The following is a 25,582-nucleotide window of genomic DNA, read 5'->3' as shown; positions in this document are numbered from 1 at the left end:
CGTGATACATCGTCTGTGTATGGTATTGCGCCCTCACCTCCCCTCATCGTCTCCTCGATTCACGTTCTCGTAATAACACTGTGTTAAGCAAGCCTTCTTATTTCACAGACAAGGAGTCTGAGGATCAGGTCCAACCCCTTGCTGGCATGGTAACCTTTACATTGAGACCCCATTGACAAAGACCAGATGGAGCCTTAGAATGTATTCCCCAATCTGGGTATTTTTTCCCAAAAATTAAGTTTTAAGGGGCCTTTCTGGGAAGGCTTCAGTGTAATTTATCAGATGAAAGATGAGTCAGAGGATCTCCTGTCTTCCCAGACCCGTGACTTAGCGCCCATCTGTGCAAATGGGTGCAAAGCTTTCCCAGTGCAGGAGTTGGAAACCACGTGTCCAAAACCTGCAACTGGTTCAGGAAAGTACAGACACACTTGCCAGGTTGCCTGCCTGAGTATAAAGCCTGCAACAACAGTATGTTGCAAACTGCATGCAATAGTATGTTGCACAAGAGAGTTTTCGCCATAGATGGCAACCTGTCTGCAGGAAAGGTGGTGGCGTGGCTCAAAAACACTGCCCACAGCAACTCAGTGAACAAAAGATGTGCTGAGGAATTTGTTGGCAAAAAGGATGTCCTCCATGCTGTTCTTTCCTGAAACACAAACACACACAGACGCAAATGAAGTTGATTCATTCTTACCTGTGAGCTGCAGCTGAGCTAGTAAACCCAGCTGTCTGTGGCTGGTTTTCAACCCAATTTATGGTGTGCTGGGTCCCACAGGCCCCAGCACAGTCGATCAATGTCTCTCACATCTGTCTGTCTCTCTTTCTCTCTCTTTTCCCCTCCCTCTAAAATCAATAAATATATCTTTGGGTGAGGATTTTAAAAAAAAGAAAAAAGAGTTGGTGGACATTCATTTCAGCCCAGGGTAAAGGCCTGGTTAGTCTCAAGGTATTCCTGTTCTCTTCGTCTAGTGATCAGTTAAGAAAGGGCTGAGGTTGCAATTTGGGCCAATGAGACAGAGAAGAGTTTAACCGGAGGCTTTGAGAATTGGTTTCCTCTCTGGAGAACCACCCTTTGTCATCCTCCTGCTTGACCTGAATGAGGAGACAAGGAGCAACCGTGCCTGCTGATAGCCAGCCCAGCCCAAGGCAGACAGACGGCCTTAGGGTGATACCAATTGCAGAAGGCAGAGCAGACGGAAGGAAGGAATCTATGTCATCAGCATTATTGAGCTTCCAGACAAACCAGCTCTGAAGCCTACTCTTTCTGAGAGATTTCCATGGCTGAGCCAATAACCTTCCTAATTCCTTAAGCCAGGTTAGGTCAGATTCTGATAGTTGTAGCTGTTTGTGAGGTGCTGTACCAGGGTTGTGGGGCATCGAAATGGGGTGTGGTCCTATAACCAAAGACTTTCCATCTAGTTGGGGTCATGATGTGACAATTACTAACCAAGGATGCGTCCTGGAGGAAAGCACAATAACTGCAGTGCCCTTGGTTATATTTGGGGAGGCTTCCTGGGAGAGGTGATTAAGCTGGGCTTTGAGTGAGGGGAGTCAGAGAGAGGAGGACAAGAAGAAATGAAAGTTGAACTTTAATGTCAGCAGGCATTGATGCTAAGAAATCAATTCTACGTCTGGTCGGTTTCTATCATTAAACCAATGTGACCAACAGGGTCCTGGCTTTGCCCTCACAGTGTGTATGTAGCCTTGGCAGTGGGCTGGAGGATGAAACGACAGCAGCAACACGTAGCAGTAAGATGGGAAGTTTGGGGACTAAGTAGAGGCCAGGTCATTGAGAGCTTGAGAATCCATGCAAATGGGACAGTAGGGGAAGCAAAGCTCCACCAGGACAGGCCGCCTGTGAACGCTCACAGGTGCGTGAGCGAGGACAGATTGCTCTGGCTCCCCCGTGGGCTCTACCCTTTGGGTGCCGGGTGCCCCATGCCTGGAGTAGCTTCAGTAGAACCCACTGGAAAACATGTGCCTTTGTACTTTGGAATAACTTCCCATCAGAAAAATATCTCTCCAAGAGGCCGGTATTGCCTTTATCCTTCTGTTTACTGTTACAAAGACCAAGATGCTCATGCTTTCAGGAGTAGGGGGTAGTCTGGCAAAACTAATTTAAATTTAAATATCACTGTGTTTAACCAGAGATCTTTGTAAGACAACCAGCTCTTAATACTGTCTGCCTTTGTTCTACTCTTTAATGTCTGTCTTACTGCCCTAAATGGATTATAAATTCCCTGAAGGCACATCCCAGCTTCAAAGCAGAATTTCAGAGCTGGAGGGAATCCACCCTCTGCAGACACATCAAGAGGTAGAGAGGAAATCAAAGCCGGATATCAAGTCCAAGGCTTGTGTTCCCTTCGGTGCACCGTGATGCCTTGCTGTCTCCCACAGTGTCTGGTGTGCACATCCTCAGCTCAGTGGGGCTGATGTTGCCACTGAGGGGGCAAAATTGGTCTGGAGAGGCAAAAGACACTTACATGTCACGGTGGTCTGTGGTCTTCCAAAGCTCACCCCTACCAGACAAAATCTTATGCTTTAGAAAGAAATTTATTTTTTCCCCTGGGAGGGTGGCCCAGTAATTTTAAAAGGTTGAGAGAAGAAATGTTAATCTAGGCCAGTGGGGAGCACAGATTAGAGTGTTCACATCTCGCTTTCCAGCTGGACATCTAGCCCCTGAGGTCTCCTCCTGTCTCCACTGAAGGACTTGTTCAAGCTACCATGCCAGAGTCCACTCACACAGCAAATATTTGAGTGCCTGCTGTGTACACTGAAACCAGATTAATCTTTTTACCACAACACTCTTGTCCTGGCTCTAACCCACTCAGAAACATTCAGTGGCTTCCCCTGTCTTTATTTTTTGGTAAGATTTTATTTATTTATTTTTAGAGAGAAGGGAAGGAGGGAAGAAAGAGAGAGAGCAACATCAGTGTGCAAGAGAAACATGAATCAGTTGCTTCTCTCGTGTGCCCCAACCAGGGACCAGGCTGCAACCTGGGTATGCGCCCAGACCAGGAATCGAACCTGTGGTCTTTTGCTTTGTGGGACGACGCACAACCAGTGGAGCCCCACCAGTCAGGGCGCTTTCCCTGACTTTAAAATGAAGTTCTAACCAGTGAGACTGACATTAAAAGCCCTGCGAAAAATGACCTCATCGTGTAGTCCTGGCTCCCACTGAATGCTCTACTCCAGGAAGACTCATCATCTGTCTTCTGAACATGTCAGGATACTCTATGGAGCCTTTCCTCCCATCACTATCCTCCCAACCTCCAAAGCTGAGGATGGCAGCCCCACCCCCGCTCCCGCCCAACCTCGAAACTGTTTCTTTGGTTTTACTTTAACACTAACTCCCCCATGAGCATCATCCTTTGACATTATATTAAGGAACCCATATGCTCTTTCCAATCCACATAATAATTGCATCCCCAGGTTGGCCTGCGTCGTGTGTTTTGATGAGTAATTTTTACTATGACAATCTGTGTGTCAATGCAGCCATTCATTAATTCATTGATTGATCACCTGCTATGAACCAGTCCCCCACACTAGATCCTAGGGACATGCCGAGGTCCCTGCCCTCTACTAACTCACAATGCAAATTACAATGGTATAAAAACTGTATTTGAGGTAAGGGAGCATGTGGGGTGGGCAGTGACTAGCTCTGATTCCCACCTAGAAAAGAGAGGAAGAGCATTCTAGATGGAGGGGACAGTTCTGCGAGGCCTGAATGGCACACACAGGCGGGTGTTTTTAAGGAATGGGGTGGAATCTGGTTTGGCTGGGGTCTTAGGCTGCAGCACTGCTCAGACTTCAATGGGATCATAGATCAGCTGGGGGCTTCTTAAGGTGCAGACTCTAATTCAGCAGGTTTGGGGTGGGGCTGATGTTTGGGGTTTCTAGCTATTTCCCCTGGGTTGCAAGTTACTATTAGACACTGGCCTGGGAGGACTAAGGTAGTTCCTGGTGGGTATCCTCTTCCGCTTTCCTTCAAAAAATACGTCAGTACTCCTTGTTTTGAGCGAGTGTGTCCTGGAGGGAAATAGGACGTGCTTCACCTTCTTATTCTATAAGGATAAACTTCTGTGTGGCTCGGGTTCCAGGACAGTCCTCATCCATAGTGTTGGCCTTTGTATCTAGTGCATACATCCCAAATTCCCGTCCACCGACTAGGCGATCCCACACCGGCTCAAGACTCCTCCACCAAGCATGCGAGGGAGACAGCCAGAGCCCCACGCTGAATCAGTGGTGACAGCCCCGTGCCACGTTACCCTCGGCATTCTAACGAGGCGTATCTCGATTTGATTTATACGGAACACCACGGTAAAGCCTTATTGATTCAGCCTCTGTTCACCTGAAATGGGTGAGACTTGGCATAGTTATCATGTACTCTTCAAATCGTTTTTTTCACACATAGGACAAAGTTTGATAATACAGTCGTGATCATATGGATGACTAAAACATTTTAGAAGATTTCAAATAAACCCACATGGCTTCCTCAGCAACTATTTATATATATAATAATTATCCACTCTTTATGAGTAACTCCCTAATTTGTTTACTTGCTGAAAAGCTCTCACAGACCAGGCCACTGCTCTGCCTCCGGGGTGGTAAGGGAAATGGCAGTGGTGACTGCGGACACTTATTGAGAGTCCCACATGTTTGCCATGCTTTTGTAATGTGAGCAATCAAAACCTTAGAAACAACTTTAAAGGTGACATTATTGGATTTGTGCACTCATTGCAGGAAGTCTCGGACAGTGAGTGTTGGGAAGTCTATTTCGAGCGAGGGTTGAAGAGGAATTAGAAGCGGAAGGACCCTGGAGCACCCAAAAAGCATCTAGAAAGACAGACGGGGCAGGGAGAGGAAAAGCCCTCCGCTTGTTATAGGGTCTACATTTTAGCTTTTACTGGGGCGTGGCACTGGGCTTCCCTCCACCCCCTCTTTTCACTAGATATTGTTGAACTGAAATTTGAAAAGGGAAACAAAATGGGAATTTCAAGCCATGTCTACCTAATTGTCAATCCACTTTTTCCCACAAATGTGTTCTTTTAATAATTCATCATCTTAACCCTCACAATACTGATGACAACTCTTTGTGAAATGATTTAGTGTTCTGAGATGATCATCATGATTGGTTTACCTGTTTCTATGTTCAGATGCATATTAAACGGTAATAAATGACTCCCTTGGGTTTCATGAGTGGATTAACAAAACAATAAAATACATTTAGTTTTAAGCGACATCATTTTGGTAAACCATGAAGGTAATTTGTATTTTAATGTAACTATATTGATGTATTTTATTCAGTTGACGAGTCTTCTCTTTCCCTTAAGATCTGTCACTTTTTATAGATGACTTTTCCTTTGGCTACAACGTATTCAATTAATTCATTATGGCCTCCAAACTGGTAAATCAAATGCTCCCACCTAGAAAGAAATCAAATATTGCTTCAATACAACATGTCAAAATTATAACTGTCATTAAGTGCTAGTTTAAAAACACACATTCTAAAATTTTCTTTATACCTGTAGTCACTGATAGTTGGGCTTTTTAAAAAATTAGCACATTACTCAGTAGTCTATACATATTTGATTCAACTAAGTAACGCACCAATGGTAACACCAGTATTATTTTCACATAGAGAGTGGTTTGTGGCCATGGAGAGTAGAAGTACAGAGCCACTCACTTCTGTTGAACATGAGGCCCCAGAGCTGTGACAGGCTCACTAGAGTCAAGGACTGAAGATTTAGAAGAATACAACTCAAACTGTCACACGGGAGACCCAGATGGCAGCAGGCTCTGGGCAGTAAGAAACCAGGACAGATCACACTGAAGCAAGGATTTGGGGGTCCCTTAGGAATAAGAAGTTAGAGAGGTAATGAGTCAGAACCAGGATGACAAGCTGAAGTTGAGACATATGTGGCCCAGCATGGCCATAAGGTCAGAAGCCAAGCAGAAAAATAAAAACACATGCCAGAGGGCACAGCCAGTCCAGAGTCCAGGTAGACAGAGCAGAAGCCTGGAGATCTATGGAAGGTGGAAGATGGACAAAGAGACCGGAAACTTGGTACACCCTGTAGGTTAGGACCTGTAGGGGACTTCGTTATAAAAGGGTAAAGATGGAGGGGACCGGGTGCAGAGCCTGAGGCCACTAATCAGTGGAAAGCGGATTTAAACAGGAGTAGACACTACAATGGGCATGAGAGAGCTTAGCTGGAGGAACACTCACCTGGATGAATTGATGATAATGAGATCTCCCTGTTTGCCAACTTCCAAAGATCCATGTGTGTGAGATTTCCCCAGCGCATACGCGGCGTTGATGGTGGCAGCGGCCAAGGCCTCCGGCATGGACATTCTCATGTTTACACAGGCCAAGTGCATGACCATTGGCTGAGGTGGGGAGACGAGCGTGTTGGCGGGAAGTAACGAAATGCAGCTGCTGCGTGGGACATCTCTCAACACGCCACAGCAAATAGTGGTGATTAAATGTGTAGGTGGAAAGGACTGGATTGGTATGGGAAAACCTACACTTACACACAAAGCTTCTTACACCTTAGAAAAGATCCCTTTATTATGAGATTGCCCTGTGTGTATTTAATATTTATTTATAGCTTTTCAAGACCACTTACTGTATAAAATGAAACTCCCCTTTATGCTTACTTATTAAAACTTCCCTGAGCTTATTATCCTCGTCTCCCATAGGGGAAGCGGGTTATTGTAAAACCACAGTGCCCGAGACTGAATCAGGAAATAATTCAAATAGGACCTTTTCTCCTTTCTCTATGCCTGGAGGTATTCACGTGTGCAGAAAAATTCACGGACACTACTGGCTATATCCTTGTTTCTTGTTTCATGGGAAAATATTTTTTGACATTTGATACATTTTAACAGAAATATTTTTTAAATTATTCATACATGTGGTGGGAGTTCAGTACTATGCTCAGAAAGGCATATTAAAAATAGTTACCATTGAAAAGCAATAGGCATTAGGGTTGAAGTCACTGCCCAAAGCAACTATTACTCCTTCATCTAACATCTTCCTGGCTCGAGGTTGCTTCAGTCTAAGGGAGGGAAAAAAGTTGTCAGTGTCCAGAATCGGAGCTTTCGCAGAACAGATGTTCAGGACAGAGGAAGACTTAAGATATCCAACCCCTCTGTCAAACAGAAACTCAAGGTGAAGTGATGAGCTATTGATTGATATTTCCTGGCCATAGTCTACATTAATGCATGTGTAATAAAATAATAAGTTTCAGGAGAGCACTGAAATAGTCTTTCTTTTCCCTTGTAACAGTTACTCAAAGCCTTGTTCTTCCATACCTAAGGCAGAGTTTTTCGACCTTGGTGCCATTCATTGCATGGGCTGCATGACTCTGTTCTGGGGGTTGTTCTGTGCCCTGTGCCATGTTTAGCAGCACCCTGGCTTCTGTCCACTCGTTGTCAGTAGCACCACTTAGTTGTGACCAACAAAAATGTCTCCAGACACTGATGAATGTCCCCTGAGGGCAAAAAATCACCTCTGCCCTAAGGCCACACCTGCAGAATCACCCCTGTGGAGACCATGTGTCCCAACCGCACAGCCTCCCTGCCCAGGGACTCGGTGGCTGTCACGCGAACAGAACAACAGAAAGTCAGATCTCAGGTCTCGGACTTGGTGGGATTAGAGCAATGACGACTGCATGAGATGGACTAACTGTATAAAATGCATGGAGAGCACAGAGCAAACTTCTCGGGGAGGTCCTACAAAATACGTATCTCCCCTCACCCTCAGGATTTGCGAGGATTCCGGTCCATAATTATGACACCCACGCTCCTCTTTTCAGAGCACAGCTCGCGAAGATTCTGAGTGCTGCTAATACCCCTGGTGTCTTACGCATGGTTTTTAAAGTATGAGACTCACTGCACTTCTTCTAATTATAAAGGTGTTGCACACTGGTTTTTCTTTCATTTAGAAGACCCAAAAAGTAGTAAAAAGGAAAACGAGCTGCCCTCCCCAGTAATTCCACCCCTCAGTCAGTTTAGTTCTGAGCTTGGTCCTCAGGGTAATTCATTTCTGAACATTGTTCCAGAACTGGCACCTTCCATGAGCTACATCTTCTTGATCTGCATTTTTAAGGGATTTGTAAGGGCAATGATGTAATAGTTGGGCATCTTGCAAGGCTCTGTCTTCACAACTGTACTCGCAGCTCTTGTGTGGGGGTGAGGGGGACCTCACCTTAGCATGTAGGCTGTGGTGGGCAGAAGGACAGCGGAGCACCTGGCCATGGCCATGGCAGCAATGCCTTCGTCACTCACTTCTTCCAGGTGACTGATTGCCCGGGCTCCCAGTTCAGCTCCGAGCTAAGCAGAATGAGCAAAGAGAGAAAGACTTAACCAACAGCAACAACAAATTGATAAAGTGCCATAAACCTGTTTTTCCTGCGAAAATAAACAGCACACTATTATTAACATTTCTTGCCAACTACCTCTGGTAAGTACAAGACCCCAAATAGATAAAGGGTTTGTGATGCACATTCATTTGAAGATTTTCTAGAGTGCCACTTCAAAAACTATTCTTAGACACAAGTGCTTACTGACAGTATTCACACATTTGCTAAATACATACATGTATATGTATATGTATATGTATATGTATATAAATCTGCCCTGGCTTGTGTGGCTCAGTGGATTGAGTGCTGGCCTACAAACCCAAAGGTCACAAGTTCAATTCCCAGTAAGGGGCACATGCCTGGGTTGTGGGCCAGGTCCCCAGTTGGGGATGTGTGGAAGCAACCACACATTGATGTTTCTCTCCCTCTCTTACCCTCTCTCTAATAGTAAATAAATAAAATCTTTTAAAAATTATGAATCTTATGAATCAGAATAAAATATTGAGTAATATTGGTAATAAAATCTATTATAGCATCATAAAATCACAATAAAAAGATATTTAGGAATGCCATTGCTCTCAGTGAAAACAGATCAGTTAAGAAAGCAAAGTTTTAAAATGTGGGATCAAATGTATAATTTGAGAATACTAGTTGAGCTTGATTTCTCTCCAGATGAAAAGTTTAGGCTAGATTGTTTGGATAGAACCGAGAAGAGGTGATGCTATGCTGAAGATGGAACCGTGCATTCCAGTGGCTTTCTTCTCTCGCCAGTTTTACACACACGAGCACACACACACTCTGACCCAGGAGGGAAGGTGTATGTTTAACATGTTCCAAGGGAAGGAGAGTGGACAATATTTGACACTACACTGCGGCCCACGCCCAGGAGGCTGCGGTCCTCACACATCAGGGCAGGAAGACCTGGCCCCCGCAGCAACCAGCTCGGGTCTGACAGCATTTTGGACCACAGGACAGACAGACTATGCTCCCTGAGAAGGGCTCCTTTCTGACTTTGGAATCACCCTCACTTTTCCAAATTTGATTTGCTCATCCTGGGTATTGACCTCTATTGATTTCATTTGCCAGTCACTCTCTACAACCGAAAGTGTCTTCTTGACCACCCAGCTCACACTCATTTAACAAATGTTCAACAACTATTTAAAGGCCATCCGTATACCAGGCACAGGACTGTGTAAGACAGTGGTGGTGCAGCAGAGGTGATTTTAGCACAGTGGGAAAAGTACAGGGAGAGCTATCACCCACTGTTGGAGAGGTTCGTGGAGGATCCCAGAGAAGCTGTGGCTAAGATGAAATGTGGGAGTTAGAATTAGCAAGATGGGGGGTGGAGGAGGGCAGTTCAGATTAGAGAAACAATACGTGCAGAGTGTTGGGAACCACCCTGCCTGGTTTCGGGAGCTGTAACACCCCCACCCCCAACCCCATGGCTAAGGCTGAGTGAGCCACCTTTGGACCATAAGCCACTAAGGAGACAAAGCTTATCTCCCTGGCAGGAGTGCTGCTTCTGCTCCTTTTTCCATAACTGGCTCCCAATGCTTGATTGGTTAGCCAATGACAGGTAAGATTCTGCAAGGGGGAAACGACCTATGACAGGCATGATCACGTGGAGGCCCCAGGGAAGGACTTGGGGAGGGGCTATGGAGAAAGGGGGNTAAGATGAAATGTGGGAGTTAGAATTAGCAAGATGGGGGGTGGAGGAGGGCAGTTCAGATTAGAGAAACAATACGTGCAGAGTGTTGGGAACCACCCTGCCTGGTTTCGGGAGCTGTAACACCCCCACCCCCAACCCCATGGCTAAGGCTGAGTGAGCCACCTTTGGACCATAAGCCACTAAGGAGACAAAGCTTATCTCCCTGGCAGGAGCGCCGCTTCTGCTCCTTTTTCCATAACTGGCTCCCAATGCTTGATTGGTTAGCCAATGACACGTAAGATTCCGCAAGGGGGAAACGACCTATGACAGGCATGATCACGTGGAGGCCCCAGGGAAGGACTTGGGGAGGGGCTATGGAGAAAGGGAGTGATGAACCCTCGCCCCTCGTCTTTGACGAAGCCTGACTCCTTATTCTGTCAGTGAGAAGTCTCCTAAATTTCCTGGCTCTCTTGCCTCCTCTGCCTGACTTAAGCCTGAAACAATGACAGAGGGCAGTACAGCCCTGTGCTGGAAAGGGTGGGCTCCCAGGGTGATCAGGCCTAAGAAAGGATATGTAAAATCCTGTGAAACCTGCTTTGCTAAGAATGCTCTTAGTTAAATGATAAAGACCCAAGCAGGAAATGAGTTTGTTTCCCAAAGTTTTGTAGCCCTTTAGCTGATAGACCCTGACTCAGAAGAAGCCCTAATATTTCTTTGTATGCTATCTACTGTTTGACCCTTACTGCCTGACAATAATTAATGAGCTGTACCTGTATTCCTGTGCAAATTAAACCCAAGAAAAGCGTGTCTAGGCAAGGGTCAGTGTGCTCCTTGAGAGAGTGGCCAGGCTATTCTGAGGTGCTCCCCCATTGAGGGAGTAGCCATGCCATCCCTTTTCCTCCACAGGACTCAGTAGTCCCTGTGAATTTGTTTCATATCTCATCCATGCCGCCGCGGGCACTGTGAGCCGGTGTCCAGGTCAGCAGAGACATGGGGTATTCGGTGTACTGAAGGTAGTTTATAGTGGCTGATTCATGGTAGAGAGGGTGAAGAAGGTAAAAAAGGTCGGGGGAGAGACAGAGGAAGATGGAGAGCTCAACAAGGGCTGGATCCTGGCAAGTAGGGAGTTTGGAATTCCCCGTGAGCAATGGTAAACTGTTAGATGGTTTTAAGCAATGGAGAGGAGGGAGAGAAGAACTAAGGGGATGGATTAAAGAAACAGGTGAAGTGGAAGCAAGCCTGGAGGCAAGAGCGATCGTTACAGGAATCCCTGTGAGAGCTGGTGGGTGGACCTAGGCAGTGGGCTGAAGAGAGATGAATCTAGAGATATTTAGGAGGAATGGCAGGACTGGCTGGCTGGTTGAGATGTGGTTAGGCGAGGGGGAGGGAGGAGTCAAATGACATCTGGGTTCTGATTTAGACAATAGGTGGTGTTTCCATTCACTGGGGCAGGAAACACAGCACACGATGGGGAAGTGGTGGTCATAGATCCAGTGGGATGTGTGGAGGACAAGGCACAGATGGGGCATCTACATCTGCGTGAATGCCCCGAGGGCAGTTGTTCATTTAGCTCCTCAGCCCCACATAAGAGCTGTCTTTGTTCACCGACGAATTCTCAGTGCCTGCGACAGTGCCTGGTGCACACCGCACACTCAAGTATTTGCTGACAACATGAATCCATGAATCTGGGCAAGACATGCAGGTCGGAAAACATGTCATGGCTATCAATGGTGGGCTTCACTGAAATTCATCTGGATGGTGCCACAGAAAGCCCCGAGGGGTTGCATGTGAAATTAGTAGACTCGGCTGGCATGACTTTCTGAGCCAACCAAAATAGGCTGTGAACTTAGTAAAAGAGAACCTGAAGGTACATTTTTCCACTAACAGCTCCAGCAGGTATTAAGAAAAGTGAATGACCAGTAAAAAAAAAAAAAAGGAAATTTCTAACAGAAGTTGGGGATTCCAAGTCTCGGCCGGTGCATTCTGCACACTGCTCAAGCAAACATCCCCACTCCATCTTTCTAAAAGGCCGCTCCTGTCTCTGCACAAACTAGGTGAGTTTTCTGTGCCATGGGTGTTGTTGACAAAGGAGAAGCGGAAGGGCAACTGTACCTCCGCAGCCTTCATCGGGTGGAGTTCATCTCCGTGGAAGTTAATCTGCAGCCCTATATCTTTGCCACCTTGAAGAATCCTTCTGGTAGAATCAAGGTCAAAGACACCCTTCTCACAGAAGACATCTATATTGTCAACGTGAATTTGCCCATTGCTGCTAAGTTCCTTCAGCTTCGGCAGGTGGTGGTTGATGATGTCATCCGCAGCTTCAGTAGCAGTTTTTCCTCTGAGGAAAGAGAAAAGGATTCCTATGAGCGAAATTAAACAAAAAATGCAGATAGGTTTTTCTGCTCCTTGGAGAGCCTGAGAAACTGTAGGTAAATGACCCCAAGCCTCAGATAGGATGGGAAAGAATCAAAGCCACAACAGAAAACTCAACAATGTGACCCACCCACATAGCGGAGGTATCGACAAGGCTTCTGTGTGCGCTGAGCCCCTACATATAGGCGCGAATCCTCATCCATTCAGGCACACCGGTGCTGCCTTTGGGAGTTCCAGCAAGGGCCACCTGATCTGGATCTACTTGTCAAGGGCGCGTGGAGGGCATCGTGGATGCTTCCCTGACAACCAATTTCAAGCCTCTTCCCTGGCCTCGAGCTATCCTTGAGCTGGCCCCGAAGTCCTCACTGAGATCCTGGGGTAGTTATATACTAGGAAGGGCTGGGCTTTTGAAGTCCAGTATACACAGAGTTCGACCACTCGCTGGCTGTGTAACTTTCAGACACGTTATTTAGGTGTCGTTGGCCATGCTCGGCGCCTCGGGCCTTGTCACTGGGGATCAAGAGGCAGGACTCAGAACCTCACTGGCAGACGGAGAAATTTTCTGTAGAACTTCAGCCCTGTGTTTGCCACACAGAAGACTCTCGCTCAGTGAAAACCCTTTGGGTGGGTAGACAGACGTGGGCCATGAGGAGACAGGCACTTACATGTAATTCTTAAGACAACTGTATAGAATAGAATGTTAGGTAGCTCTTTTACAGATTCATAATTCGTGTTTGAAAAAGTTGAGAGGTCCTCAAAATCACCCAACTGGGAGTAGCTAAATTGGGTTCAGACCCTGGGCTACCACCCCAAAGCCTGAGACTTTTGGACCAGGTCACACTGTCCTTCCTACTGAAGAAACCAGATGGCCACACCCCTTATATGTCATTTGGGAAAAAAAAAACCTGTTTTCTACAGACTAGCTCTCCCAAACATCTGAGGGCAGTTTCAAACTTTAATAATTTCAGGAGTATAAATGCTAAAAACATACAAGTAACATTGGAAATATTAAGTATTTATATTTCTTTTCTACTTAATTCACTTTGTGAATTTTTAATAATAAAAGTTAATGTTAAATTTTTAGTTCCTCTGAGGATGGTAAATACAAAATCACCATTAAAATTTTCTTTTTAAAGTTCATAAAATGAAATACACTTATAAAATATAGAAATCCTTTTTCAAATAATTTGTGTAAGGCTATAACATTTCTATATCTAAGCTGTGAAAACTTAAAACTGCACGAAGACTGTGGGACTCCCTGTGAACTTTGAAGTCCTGGTTTCTTTTCGGATCTCTTAGTTCTGGAACTCCGGGCCTTCGGGTCTAGAAATTCGCAGGCAGGTGAGAGGCAGGTGCAGAAAGAGATAGCCATTCTCCGCAGTAAAGCCACATAGATAGAGGGGAGAGCTGAAAACCATCAATGACAATAACGTAAAAATGTTTGCTGATAAACAAGCAAACATGAACAAAAATAAAACTGTTCTGAGTCACTTCAAGATTGCACGTTCCTCCTACAGGGTGTTACCCAATCTCTAAAGTGCTTTTGTGCTGTCCTGGGAAACTATTTAGATTGAGAGCTGTTGTTTTGAAGCATCTACAAGGGACGTTTCTCTTTGTGAACCAAAAGAGGTTTGAGCATCTTCTCTTCCTTCATCACGGAGGGACTAGCAAAGCGATAGGTCTAGTGGAGGTCACCTTCCTAAAGCCACTGATGAGATGACTGCCCAGTAGAATCTGAACACCTTTCCAAGGGCTTCTACTGGTGTCTCTGCAAGAGCTAAAGCGTTGAACCATAGCGTGGGGTGCAGGGGAGAGAAAGCGGCCCTTCCCATGCCGTAGTTAAACCCGGTGCCCATCGGCTGAGGTTACTTTGGCACTGAGTGAGCCCCGCAGTAAGTTGCCGAGATGCCGAGGTCCATCTGCTGCCGGGCGCGCTCAATCACTCGCAGCATCTTGAGCTCGGTCTCCAGGTTGAGGCCATATCCGCTCTTGCACTCCACCAACGTGGTCCCCGCCCGCATCATGCACTGCAGCCGCTGCTGGAAGGAGCGGAAGAGCTCCTCCTCCGAGGCTTGGCGTGTGCGCTCCACCGTGAAGTTGATCCCTCCTCCCGCTTGGTGGATGTCCATGTATGTGGCTCCTGCCAACTGAACACACAGCTCATCATTAGGCCAAACAAATGCAGGCAGGTTGCAGACAGGTCTACAGAACCTGCTACCTGCAGGGGTGATACTCAACATGATTCACAATCAATATGCCCCTGGCACCAGCCAATCGGAAAGGGGTGGGGGGCGGGAGGTTAGCAGTGTTGTCTGTGCTGGGGTGGCAGAGATGCGAGATGTGGTGGAGACCTCTGGTCTCGGGAAGCAGCAATTCATCACCCAGTGCCAAAGGAGTTCAGTATTTCAACAACCCAATCCACCCCAGTGTGTACCAGTTAAGTCTCCACCTATTAAAAAACAAAAACAAACAAACAAACAAAAAACAAAGCTTAGGCAGTTCCAGGGAACCCCACTGCAGTCATTCAAAACCCCACCAACACCACCCAGAGTTCCCTCTCCTCGGTATTAGGCCACAAGAGTTTGGGCCTGACATCTGGCTCAAGCAAATGAAGAGGCCCTTTGTGGGAACCCAGTGGGCTCTGTTACTCTGGGCAGCAAGGAGAGTGGAGCACACACAATATGCCTGTGGGGGGTGAGGGGGGTCTCCCCCCAGGATTTTTTATCTGGGTTCTGCCGTGGTGAACTAGCAAACTCGGTGGACACCCCTCGCTCTGTGGACCTCCCTTTCCGCATCTGCGCAGTGAGAGAACGGGACTATAGATGTGTAAGGTTGCTTCTTAACTCCGAAATGCCATGATTTAGTGAAGAAGTCTTAATAGCAGCTCTAGTTTGTTGAGGAAGGTACACAACATCCGAAGAAATTTTTCCTTTTTTCTGAAATATTGCAATTTAGCTGTTAAGCGTATTGTGAAACATACGATGTGAAAAAAGGCGTGGAGAAAACTAGGCGCATATAACTAAATGAAAGAAGCCAATCCGGAAAGAGTACACACCAGATGATTCCAACTCTACGGCAGTCTGGAAAAAGCAAAACTGTGGAGACAGTAAAAAGACCAGTGGTTGCTAGGGGTTGGGGGAAGAGAGGGATGAACAGGCAGAGTACAGAGGACTTTTAGGGCAGTGAAACTACTCTGTATGATCCTACAATGGAGGGTTCATGTCATTACACATTTGTTAATGTGCATCGGTGTAGGTTTATCCAGTGTAACAAATGTACCAGTCTGCTGGAGGGTGCTGAGAACTCGGAAGGCTGGGGCAGAGGATGCTGTGTGGGAAATCCTTGCAGCTTCAGCTCAGTTTTGCTGTGAACCTAAAACGTCTTTAAAGAAATTAAATCTACTAAAAACGAACTATGTAAAGTAGCTCCAACCAGGGGTTTGAGGATTGACTACAAATTACCAATAGACTTCCTTTCATGTTTCTTAATGAATCTCATTTTTTTCTGGATAAAAGTGAGAGCAATATAAGACATTTTATTTTTGTTATTACGAATACATTTTTCCTAGTTTGACCTTAATGGGTGGTCATTTTCAAGCTGCTTCCTGGAGTCTTTTCAGAGACCACTAGGACTGATGGGATGGAATGGGAGGAAGGAAAAGAGAGGAGAAATTAGTTGGCAAGGCAACTCAGCTCTGTTAACATGAAGATTCTACAGCTACAATTTTTGAAAACTTTCATATTTAAAGTGATTGCTAGCCTTGTGCATAGTATAAAGATTTAAGGTGGTTATAAACTAGCTAAGATTTATTGTAATTTATCTGCCATAGTCCAGGCTGGTAAAAATATCCATTAAGAAGACATGTAGGCATATGGTGCAAAGCCTGACAGCCTACAGACTCTTCAGAAAAAGATTTGTCTGTTTGTTTATGCTGCACTTGGATTTGCCATCATGCATCGCAGTTACCTTCATTGCGAACTCGTGAACTCTTTCACCAGCCCATACTGGATGTGTGTGCGCATCCACCAAACCTGTAATCAATAAATCAAATCATTTTTAAAGTTAAGAACTAGAAAGCCCTAGCTGGCAGGGTGACGATACCGTCCTGCTCTTTGGAAAGCACGAAGGGGGCAGCCATCTTGGGTGGGTATTGGTAGAGAAGGAAGAATTTGTCTCTGTTTCCCTCCACATAGAGGAAACAAGAGGTCTCTCTGCACAGTTGTTCTAGAAGGATCTAATAGAGGAGGGCAACTCAAAATTATGAAAATATTCCTTAAAAAATACAGCTCTTTTTGCCCCCCTTAAAACAGGATGTAAAACCTACTAATCATGCAAAACCAAGGACTACATCACCAAGGAATAATCTGGGTGTGAAAACAGACTCATTCATTCCCTACCCCCAACCTTGGAAAAATATGAAATCAGGAAGATGAATCTTTCTTCAAGAAAGAAATGTATTTTATATATTTATATAAAAAGAGAAACTATAAAGCAATCACTTGGAACTTTTGTTTGCCCTAGTACAGTCCAAAAAAGTGTGTCTTTCCAAGACATTCAAAATACCCGAGAGAGGAAATGGCTGATTAGTGGGTTCTGATGTGAAGTAAAATCAAAAGTCCCCGTTCAAATTGCTTTCCAGTATATTCTGGTTTCTCACAAGGTTTCACCCTGACTTTGTCTTCTATCTCCCAAGAGCCAGAAGGTAGAAGCTCTGTCAGATATGCCCAATACACACTTTAAAGGTACAAATCTTAGCCTCTGGGTTTGCATAGGTCTCAAAATTTGTGAAACCTGTTTCGGATCTTTACCTGAAGCCATAAAACATAGACTGTGTAAGAGATGGTGGCCAATGAACTGATTCTGTTGTCAATCACTAAAGATACAAATGGACTTCAGTGAAATCTGTAAGGATTTTTTTTTCCCATCTAGAGATGGGTCCTTGGTTTCACACTCTCTACTAATTTAAAGTATATTCTGGTAAAGAGAGCAGTTTTCCTTATTTGTGTCCCTGTCCTGCCATCCTGGCACAACGCATTAATAAAATTCTTCCGACAGTTTTGAGCCCAAATACAACACAGCTGGTCTGTCTTCATTAACGAGTGGGAAGAAATAGAATTGGTGGGTGCGTTCACCTGGTCAGCAGTCTCCCGTGAGATAGTTCACCCTGAACTGTAGTGTTCTAATCTACACAAGCTACTATTCTTCCTCTCTACCTTCTTCAAACTGCATTCAGGGTTTTACTGAAAAGAAGTTAATACCCGGCAAGATGCATTTCCCAGAACAGTCAATTCTTTCTTCGAACGTTTCTTCAGAAAACTGTTTTTGGATAACATCAGCAGGACCGACAGCTTTTATAAACCCATCCCTGAAGAAAAATCAACAAATAATTGGTGAAATTTGGGGAAATATTGTGAGAAATCTGACCAATGATTTCAAATATGTTATCAATGTCTCAGCATTTATTTCATTTCCTAGTTGTGTCTTCGGAAAAGTGACTTCAGCCACCGGTCAGGCAAAAAGTCCCATCGTATGTAACAGAGACTGCTAACTGTTCTCCTGTGCCAATGTTTCCTTTCCCCACACTGCTGGATTCCTGAACCTGGCCAGGACACATACAGGGCTGCCCGGAGTAAGGATACGTTTCCCAGGCTCCCACCTCCCAGTCTCCCTGCTGCGGCCATGCGGCTAAGTTGAAGGCCGTGGGACTGTTTTCCATTTTCCTAGTGGCTGGAACACAGACGCCGGGAGAGACGGAGCAGCCATGTGGGGTGAGGGAGTGACTGGAGAAGAAGGGGTGTGCGCAAGACACACCCCTTGCTCTTCCCAGAGCAAGACAGTGGGGGGCCTAAATCCTCTAGAAGTCTTACTTTTGTGCAATTCCATTAACTGACTTTATCTACTTTTTGACAGTAACACTGGAAATGTTTCTATCCTTTTGCTCATTAAAAACACACACAGTCCCTAAAAGCTGGACTCGAGCCCAGTGCTAAGCAGCCTCGGCTTTGGGTGAGAATGACCGCTCTTGCACAACCGCCCCGCCACGTTGCTCCCCACGTGGCATCCGACCCCACCCCTGCCCCAGGCGCCCTCCCAAGCTGGCTGTTCTTTTATGTGCTTCTGGCAGGAAGCAGGGAAGGTTTAATAAAAACCATTGAGCACACCCTCGTTCTCTGGTGGCTGAACCTTAATATCTTATATCCTCAAACCATCACCATCCAGGGCATCCAACCTTTTGGCATCTCTGGGCCACACTGGAAGAGTCTTGGGTTACACATTAAATACACAAACACTAATGAAAACTGATAAGCAAAAAAAAAAAAAGTTTTTAAGTAAATTTATGATTTTGTGTTGGGCTGCATTTGTAGCCATCCTGGGCCGCAGGTTGGACACCCGATTGCCATGGTTCTCAAGCTTTAGTGGACAGAGAAGGGGGAGGGAGAGGTATTTGTAAAAATTCTGAGAGAACTCCACCCACGGAGATGCTGATTCAAAACATCTGGGGATGGAGGGTGGAGGAGGGAGTGAGCGGGTGGGTGGTCTGAAATCTGCTGTAAAAAAAATCTCAGGCCATCGGACGCAGGTGGTCTCCTGGCCACACTTCAGGAAGCAGTGGCTGGAACCCCGACCCCTTCTTCTTGTCGGACAATGAAATTTTGTTGGCAGAGGCGGGATGCTGTTGCGTCCCGGTGCCACGTGCGGCTTCAGTGCGTTTTTCCACGGAAGGACAACCTGAAGCGGTCAAACCCGTTAGCAACAGGTTCCTAAAGGCTGCCCTGCCAACGCCTCCCTGGGTTCAGGGAAGCTTTCACTTGGCTTCCCTCCACAGCCCACAGGTTAGAGAAAAAAAGCCAAGCAGGGACTCGTCCGACCGGTCCCTCCAACCCGCCGCCACTTACGCGCCCACCACCAGGCTGGCGTCCTCCAGCACCGCCAGGCTGCGCAGCGCGTCCCGCGCCAGGAAGCGCTCCCCGCGGGCGCACACCAGCACCACCTGCCGCGCGTTCTCCAGCAGGAGGCGGTGGTCGCCCTCCATGTCGCCGCGCGCTGCGGGTCGGGAGGCTGTCGCCGGGCTGGGGCCGAGGGAGGGACCGCCGATAGTGCAGGTCCGCAGGCAGTGCGACCGGGGGCCTGGAGGGTGGAGCCGGGGCGGGAGCTCCGAGCCGCGGCCTCTCCAAACCCGCGGGGAAAGCGCGCCTCCCCTCCAACCTTGGCAATGACAATCCCAGAACACTGATTGATAATCAGAGTTATAATGAGTCTCTGCTGTTTTGGTCGCCTCATCAAGGCCTTGGGTGAATGTGGTAGAGATTAAAAACTGAAGTGCTGTCACCAGGACAGAGAAAGGTGGGCTGCGACGATCACGTGGCCAGGTGGAAGTAGGTCACTGTAGGCGAGGGCTTTCCGTGCGGGTAAAGTGGGGAGAAACCGGACAGAGGCAGGTGCGGGAACCTGGGACAGGGCCCCGGGAAGACGGGAAGCCTCTGCCCAGGGGGCTGAGTGCAGCCTGGAAGGGCGGCCTGCGCAGAGCCAGCAGGTAGAGAGGAGGGGGGTGCGGTGGGGGCGCTGCTCCCGCGGCCGCGCGGCCGCGGAGCAGGGTGGCGGGTGCCGCGCGTTCTTCGGTTGGCCGGCTCCGCTCCGGGATGCTCGACCAAGCGGCCTCCGAGATGAAGGGGGCCCGGGGTGGGGGAGGCTAGGGCCCTGACTGGAGAATCGATTGGTGCCTCCGCCCATCTCCCCAGTCTCCTTCCCCGAAGGATTGGTTGAGAAGGCTCCCGCGTCCCAAACTCGTTGAGGTAAAGGTGGTTTCAGCTCCGTGTGCCCCACGCCCCCAGTTGTATCTGGTCGGGCCTACCCTCCATTTGCACCGAAGGCTCAAGACCGAATCGAGTTTGTTTAAGGAAGGTGGTCTGTCATTCTCACCTACAGCTCTTCCTGCCTATCAGTCGCTGTGAAAACACCGTCAGGGCCTGGGTTTGGTTAGGAATTTCTTGGTTACTTCATTCCGTTTGTATTCTTTGAGTAGGCGCTTTGTGCTGTTAGGCCGGTGGAACATCTAAAGACACGCAGGGCACCTTCCCTGTCCAGCACAGGCCGCAATGGAAAGGAAGACACTCATGGATACGATAACACACCCTTAAAGCAGGCGTGAAGCCTGTAGACCCATACAATATAACAACAGTAGGTCCATTTAGTGTCGTTTTAAAGCCATCTCAAAACAATGAACAGAAAAGCAAGGACTCCTTTAGATGACACAATAAATAAGAATATACTTTGGCTTCGTATTGTGCCCATAAGAGAGACAACCCAGTCAGGGAGAAAAAAGAGCACAGAAAAAAACTGGAAAAGAATTCAGTCGACAGTGAGAGTAAAAGAGACGGAAAAGGGAGAAAGAAAATCCATAGATTATTCATCACAGCACAGATACATTATCCTGAACAGATGTGTTCAGGATAAAAGATTTTATCCTGAAATTTTAAAAGAGATTTTAAAAGAAAGGTATAATATGTAGAGAGAAAAGTAGAAATGGTGGAAAATAGAAACACAGAATCACTAATTCATAGAAGATATTAAAATTTTATGTTATAAAATTTGTGCTGGAGACCTGAATGTCACACTTTGCCTTTATATCTGCAGATGTGTGCAGTTATAGAGGGTGACGTGAAGTTACAGGAAAATAGAAGACTCTGGGATTCAGTAAATTTGTCTTAATCCCAGACGGGATTTTGGCCCATAAACAGTCACTTGTGAGCTGTTTGGCTTTGGGAAATTAATCTCCCTGAGCCTCAGTTTTCTCATCCATATCAGGAGGATAACTATTTCTGCTTTATGGACGTGTTTGAACTTTGCCTACGAGGAAGCGTGACACACTCAGCCCACTGCCTGTCTCTAAATAAGTAACTGGTATTATCACTAGTAGTTTATTTCAATCCTGCCCTTTCTCTTGCTGGTCAGTCAAGTTAAAGATTAGATTTCAGCAGTACTAGTTCCCCTCCTGACTTCACAGAATGCACTGTGTGCTTAAAATTTACAAGTTCTGGACAAGTTTAAAAGAAATTGTACTTTTTAAGACAGAGATTTATGTCTGTGGGTGCAGTGAGTGCCCCCGATTATAGTCCAGATAAACGACATTGCCTGAAAAGCCCCTGAGAATGAGAGGTCAGCAGAAGCAAGAAGGATGAGAGTGGGCTTGCCTCCTCCCTGGTCACTGTTGGGTGATCACAGAGAGGAAAGGTAATGTTTCTCCTCCGTGGCCACCAACATCCCTATAGTGGCAGTTCTTAGTGTCCAGGGTTATTGTCACATCATCTGACTCCACTGGCTGATTCCTTTTCCTCAGTCTCCCTTCCACTTGACCTTCAGTTATTTTTTTCAGTTTGCAAAGGGGGCAGTCAGAAACGTCAACAGAAAAGTCCACAGCAAATAGCTAGCCTGACGTCAGTGGGGCCTTAAAGGTCAAGCTGAAGGCAATTTCCTCATCATTGCGCTCTCCCTCTGACCTCATCAAAAAAGGTGGTCCACGGTCAGGCCAAGGACCTCATGGCTCCTGGCTCTCAGGCAAACAAAAACCTGCTAGCTCTGGTCTGGAGAGAGGACACAGTTCACAGCCCTGTCTCTCGTTGTTTGTCCAAGTGGGTGGGAAGGAGGTGGGAAAACACTGAGAGTCGTTGGGTCTGAGAGAATCTGCCTATGTCTTCATTTGCACATGGGAGATCAAGGTCTTCGTCTCATATTGAGAGAATCTGGATATCCGCTTTCATGGCGTTTGTAGAGTTGTGGGAAAATTTAAACAGAAACTTCTTTGAATGATATCTGGTAGATATTGTTATTGTTCATTTATTTTGAGTTGGTCTAGGGCTTAGGTTTGGACAGTATAAAACCCGCTCCTCTACCTCCACTTGCACGAAGCGTCTGCACTAAGGATCTGGAGAATCTGATAAGACGCTGCACTAACGGGGGGTGGTCAGAGTCCTTCAGTTTGCACTGACTTTGCTGGTCGATTCCTCTTGAATGACCCAGTTTCAAGAACTTTAATTCAGGATTTCTCACAAAAGCTAGTTATGTCATCCCTCCTATTCTTTTCAAATAGTTAGTTATTCACAGAGAACCAGAAGGACACACCTGGATATCTATCTACTCTGAAGATGGTAGGAGCAATTGTTTCCCTCAGCCTACTGTCCATGAGCACTTTGCCTACATTATCTGTGTTTGAAAATAGCAACAGGCCTGCACGAAAGATGTTAGTATCCATACTTGATAGAGGAACTTAAGGTATGCTAAGTTCAATCGGATAGGCCAAAAACCCAAAAAACCAAAAGAAACAGAACTGATAAGGATCAGAGGCAGGATTCAAACCTGCTTGCCCCCAGAGGCCAGGGTCTTTCCACAGTGCCTTCATGTGGCCCCGTTATGAAACATCTGAGGAAGAAGCTGGCTCGGTGACCGCATATAATTGCATAGTGTTAGAGGAAGGCAAACATTAAACAAGTCAACCAGCACGGTGCTCACTTGGAAGAACAGCATGTTTTACATCCACGTCCCTTAGACGTCTCATAAATATGTCAAATTCAGCACATTCCACACTGAAGCTTTGTTCTCGCCGACTGCCCCTGCCCCACAGCCTTCTCTGTCTCTGTCGATGGCAACTCCATCCTTTCTTGACTAGGCTCTCTGTCTGTCTCATACCCCACGTCCAAATCCTCAGCCGCTTCTACAGATCTGTTTTCTAACTTCACATAGAATCTGACCACCTCTCGCCATTTCCACCACTGTCCTGAGACCCCATTATCTCCCACCTTCCAACAGGTCTCCCTGTGGGACTCTCATCTCCTTCTACAATTTCTTCTCACTCAGCTGTCACAGTGATTCATTTCAGGATTCTCACTTCACTGAGTAAATAATCCTCCAGGCCTTCATTATCCCTTTGACCCCATCCATAACTCCCCTTTGTCCCCTGTGCGTACCAGTGTCCTTGCTGTTTCTCAAACACACAAGGTCCCTGCCCTCCTTAGAATACTTTCTCCTTGGGTTGTACTTACAAGGCACTTACTACACACCTGATGCTGTCCAAAGGGCAGACCAAGGTTAACTCATGTAACAGACCCAGCAGTTGGGCTCCGTTCCCATCCTCCCTTCTGAAAGGTGAGGAATTGAAGTGTGAAGGTTAAGAAGAATCATGAGAGTCTGTGCTCTCAATGGTTAGCCTCTAGGCCACGAGTAAAAATAATGGCTTATAACCACTGGCACCATTTCAAATCCCTGATCTTTCTGAGCTCTTTATCTTCTTCAGCTATTGGATGTTGCATTTGAACATGTATTTTAGATGTAAATTTGCAGGCATTTGCTATGCAATTCAACAACATTTCCCCTCTTTTTTTGGTTCCTAGATATTGGTTAGCCATTATACTATTTTTACTTTGCTCAACCAAGCATTCACCAGCTTCGACTTTTTCTTCCTGGTGGGTGCATTGTATTGGTTTAGTTCAGAGAACTTCATAATCCCCTCCTAGGCATAGCTGGTTCTCTTCCTCTCTCACATGTCCTTCACCAACCAGTTTGCTCATCAGTGGGGGGTCAATGCATATGGAAGTACAGAAGTATAACAACTTCTAGAGACTATTATTTCTCTTTACATGTTCTATGAGTTACTAGAGAGGCAGCATAAAAGCATTTATCTGCTATTCACAGTTGGCTTAGGGAAAGGGGAACTTCACTTTCCTGTAAGTGAAAAAGTACCAGAACCCATGAATAAGGTGTTCATTGAAGACAGACTCTTTAGGATAAATTGCATGGGAGTGTGGATGGAGAGGAGAGTGAATTCAGAGGGAAGCATTGAACAAACAAAAGTATGACAAGAAAGAGGTGAGCAGAACCTTAGGAGTGAAGATACGTGCAAAACAGAAAGTTAAGAAAATCTACAAGTCTTTATATTATCAACCCCACAGATTATCATCAGTTTTTCACCAATCTTTCTTTCCCACCTGTCAAAATAAACCTAATACCTATGAAAAAATCCCCAATAATCTAGCCCTGGCTGGTGTAGCTTGGGGGATTGATCGCAGGCCTGCGAACCAAAGGATCGCGGTTCGGTTCCCAGTCAGGGCACATTCCTGGGTTGCAGGCCAGTTCCCAGCAAGAGAGGCACGAGAGGCAGCCATACATTGACGTTTCTCTCCTTCTCTCCTCCCCTGAAGATAAATAAATAAAAATGTTTTTTAAAAATCCTCAGTAATCTAAAGAAGTATAATATCAGTGCTGTAGATTTTTATTAACTTTTCTTTTTTATAAGCTTTAATGTAATTTCTTTTCATCTTTGTTTTTATAATTACTGAAAGTAAAATCACATATTAATTAGTAGATATTAACACTTAATAACTCCTGTTTACTGAGTTCTGTCTGTATGGTAGGCACCTTGCCTTGCTGTTTATACAGTTGGTCTCACTGAATCCTCATGGAAGCCTTAGAAGTGGAACTATTATTCCCATTTTATGCACTAGGAATCTGAGGCTCAGAGATGCTAAGCAATTAAACTGCAGGCTCCATGCAGACAATCGTTTCTGTCCTTTTTGTGTGCATGTCTTATTTTGCAAGAGCCCCGTCTCCGGCACCTGGAACAGTGCCTGGCACATAGGAGGTACTCAAGAAGTGATTTTTCATGTTAAATGACCTTGCTCACACATCTGTAAATGCTAAACCAACAGCCTTGTCCACAGTCTGTGTTCTTAATCACCTGCTACCGTGCCTCTGGGACACTTGGCTCTTAATGTGGCTCTTTGAGAACTCTAAGGCACAAATTAAAGGAGAAACCTGAAATAGGGTGTTTTGTCCCGCTTTTCCTATTGTGGGCACACCTTTTCATATAAAGTCCTGAATATCCTTTCTACCCCCAAATTAAAATACCATTCTTATTATTATTCATTGTAAAAATTACACAAGCTCATTGAGAAATTGGAATGATACAAAAAAGCACACACATTCTAGACAAGGATTAGGGTGAGGCAAAGAGGCACTTGCCTTGTGTGCAACATTTAAGGGAGAGGCAAAAACTCTGTAATTGAACATTTAATTCCCTATTTAAAAAAATAAGGTTTAGTGCAAAAATCCATAATGAACAAAATATCCAACTGTTGAGATATTTTGTCTTTAGTTATTTCCTGCATTAATTTTGATTTTTTTACGACTTGCATTAGCATGTTAT

General features: G+C 45.9%; 2 protein-coding genes across 2 annotated transcripts in view; one reads left to right on the top strand and one right to left on the bottom strand.

Annotated features, from left to right (window-relative positions):
- Positions 1-4,536: 4,536 nt before the first annotated feature.
- AMDHD1 (amidohydrolase domain containing 1) lies at positions 4,537-19,604 on the bottom strand. The gene is made up of 9 exons (XM_037067818.1): positions 19,284-19,604; positions 17,646-17,752; positions 16,354-16,418; positions 14,257-14,534; positions 12,127-12,352; positions 8,213-8,337; positions 6,968-7,061; positions 6,230-6,390; positions 4,537-5,426 (listed from the first exon to the last, which is right to left on the bottom strand). The coding sequence occupies exons 1-9, from the start codon at positions 19,418-19,420 to the stop codon at positions 5,339-5,341; spliced, it is 1,281 nt and encodes a 426-aa protein (XP_036923713.1). The 5' UTR covers positions 19,421-19,604; the 3' UTR covers positions 4,537-5,338.
- Positions 19,600-25,582, top strand: part of CCDC38 (coiled-coil domain containing 38) — a 39,523-nt gene continuing 33,540 nt past the window's right edge. The window contains exon 1 of the mRNA XM_037068355.1: positions 19,600-19,731. The gene's annotated coding sequence lies outside the window, so the exon portion shown is untranslated. The remainder of the gene's footprint in view (positions 19,732-25,582) is intronic.

Source organism: Sturnira hondurensis, unplaced genomic scaffold (genome assembly GCF_014824575.4).
Source record: "Sturnira hondurensis isolate 20B ecotype Veracruz unplaced genomic scaffold, ASM1482457v3 Scaffold0017436, whole genome shotgun sequence".
NCBI lineage: Eukaryota > Metazoa > Chordata > Mammalia > Chiroptera > Phyllostomidae > Sturnira > Sturnira hondurensis.
This window is presented reverse-complemented; position numbering and strand designations above follow the sequence as displayed.

Bases quoted from the DNA above. Each gene is read 5' to 3' on its own strand.
- AMDHD1 (XM_037067818.1), bottom strand. From the start codon at position 19,420: ATGGAGGGCGACCACCGCCTCCTGCTGGAGAACGCGCGGCAGGTGGTG. The intron at 7,062-8,212 runs GTGAGGTCCCCC...TCCCTCCCTTAG, and splicing joins ACCACAGCCTACATGCTAAG to ACTGAAGCAACCTCGAGCCA. The intron at 6,391-6,967 runs GTAACTATTTTT...TCCCCACCTCAG, and splicing joins ATGCCTATTGCTTTTCAATG to CCAATGGTCATGCACTTGGC.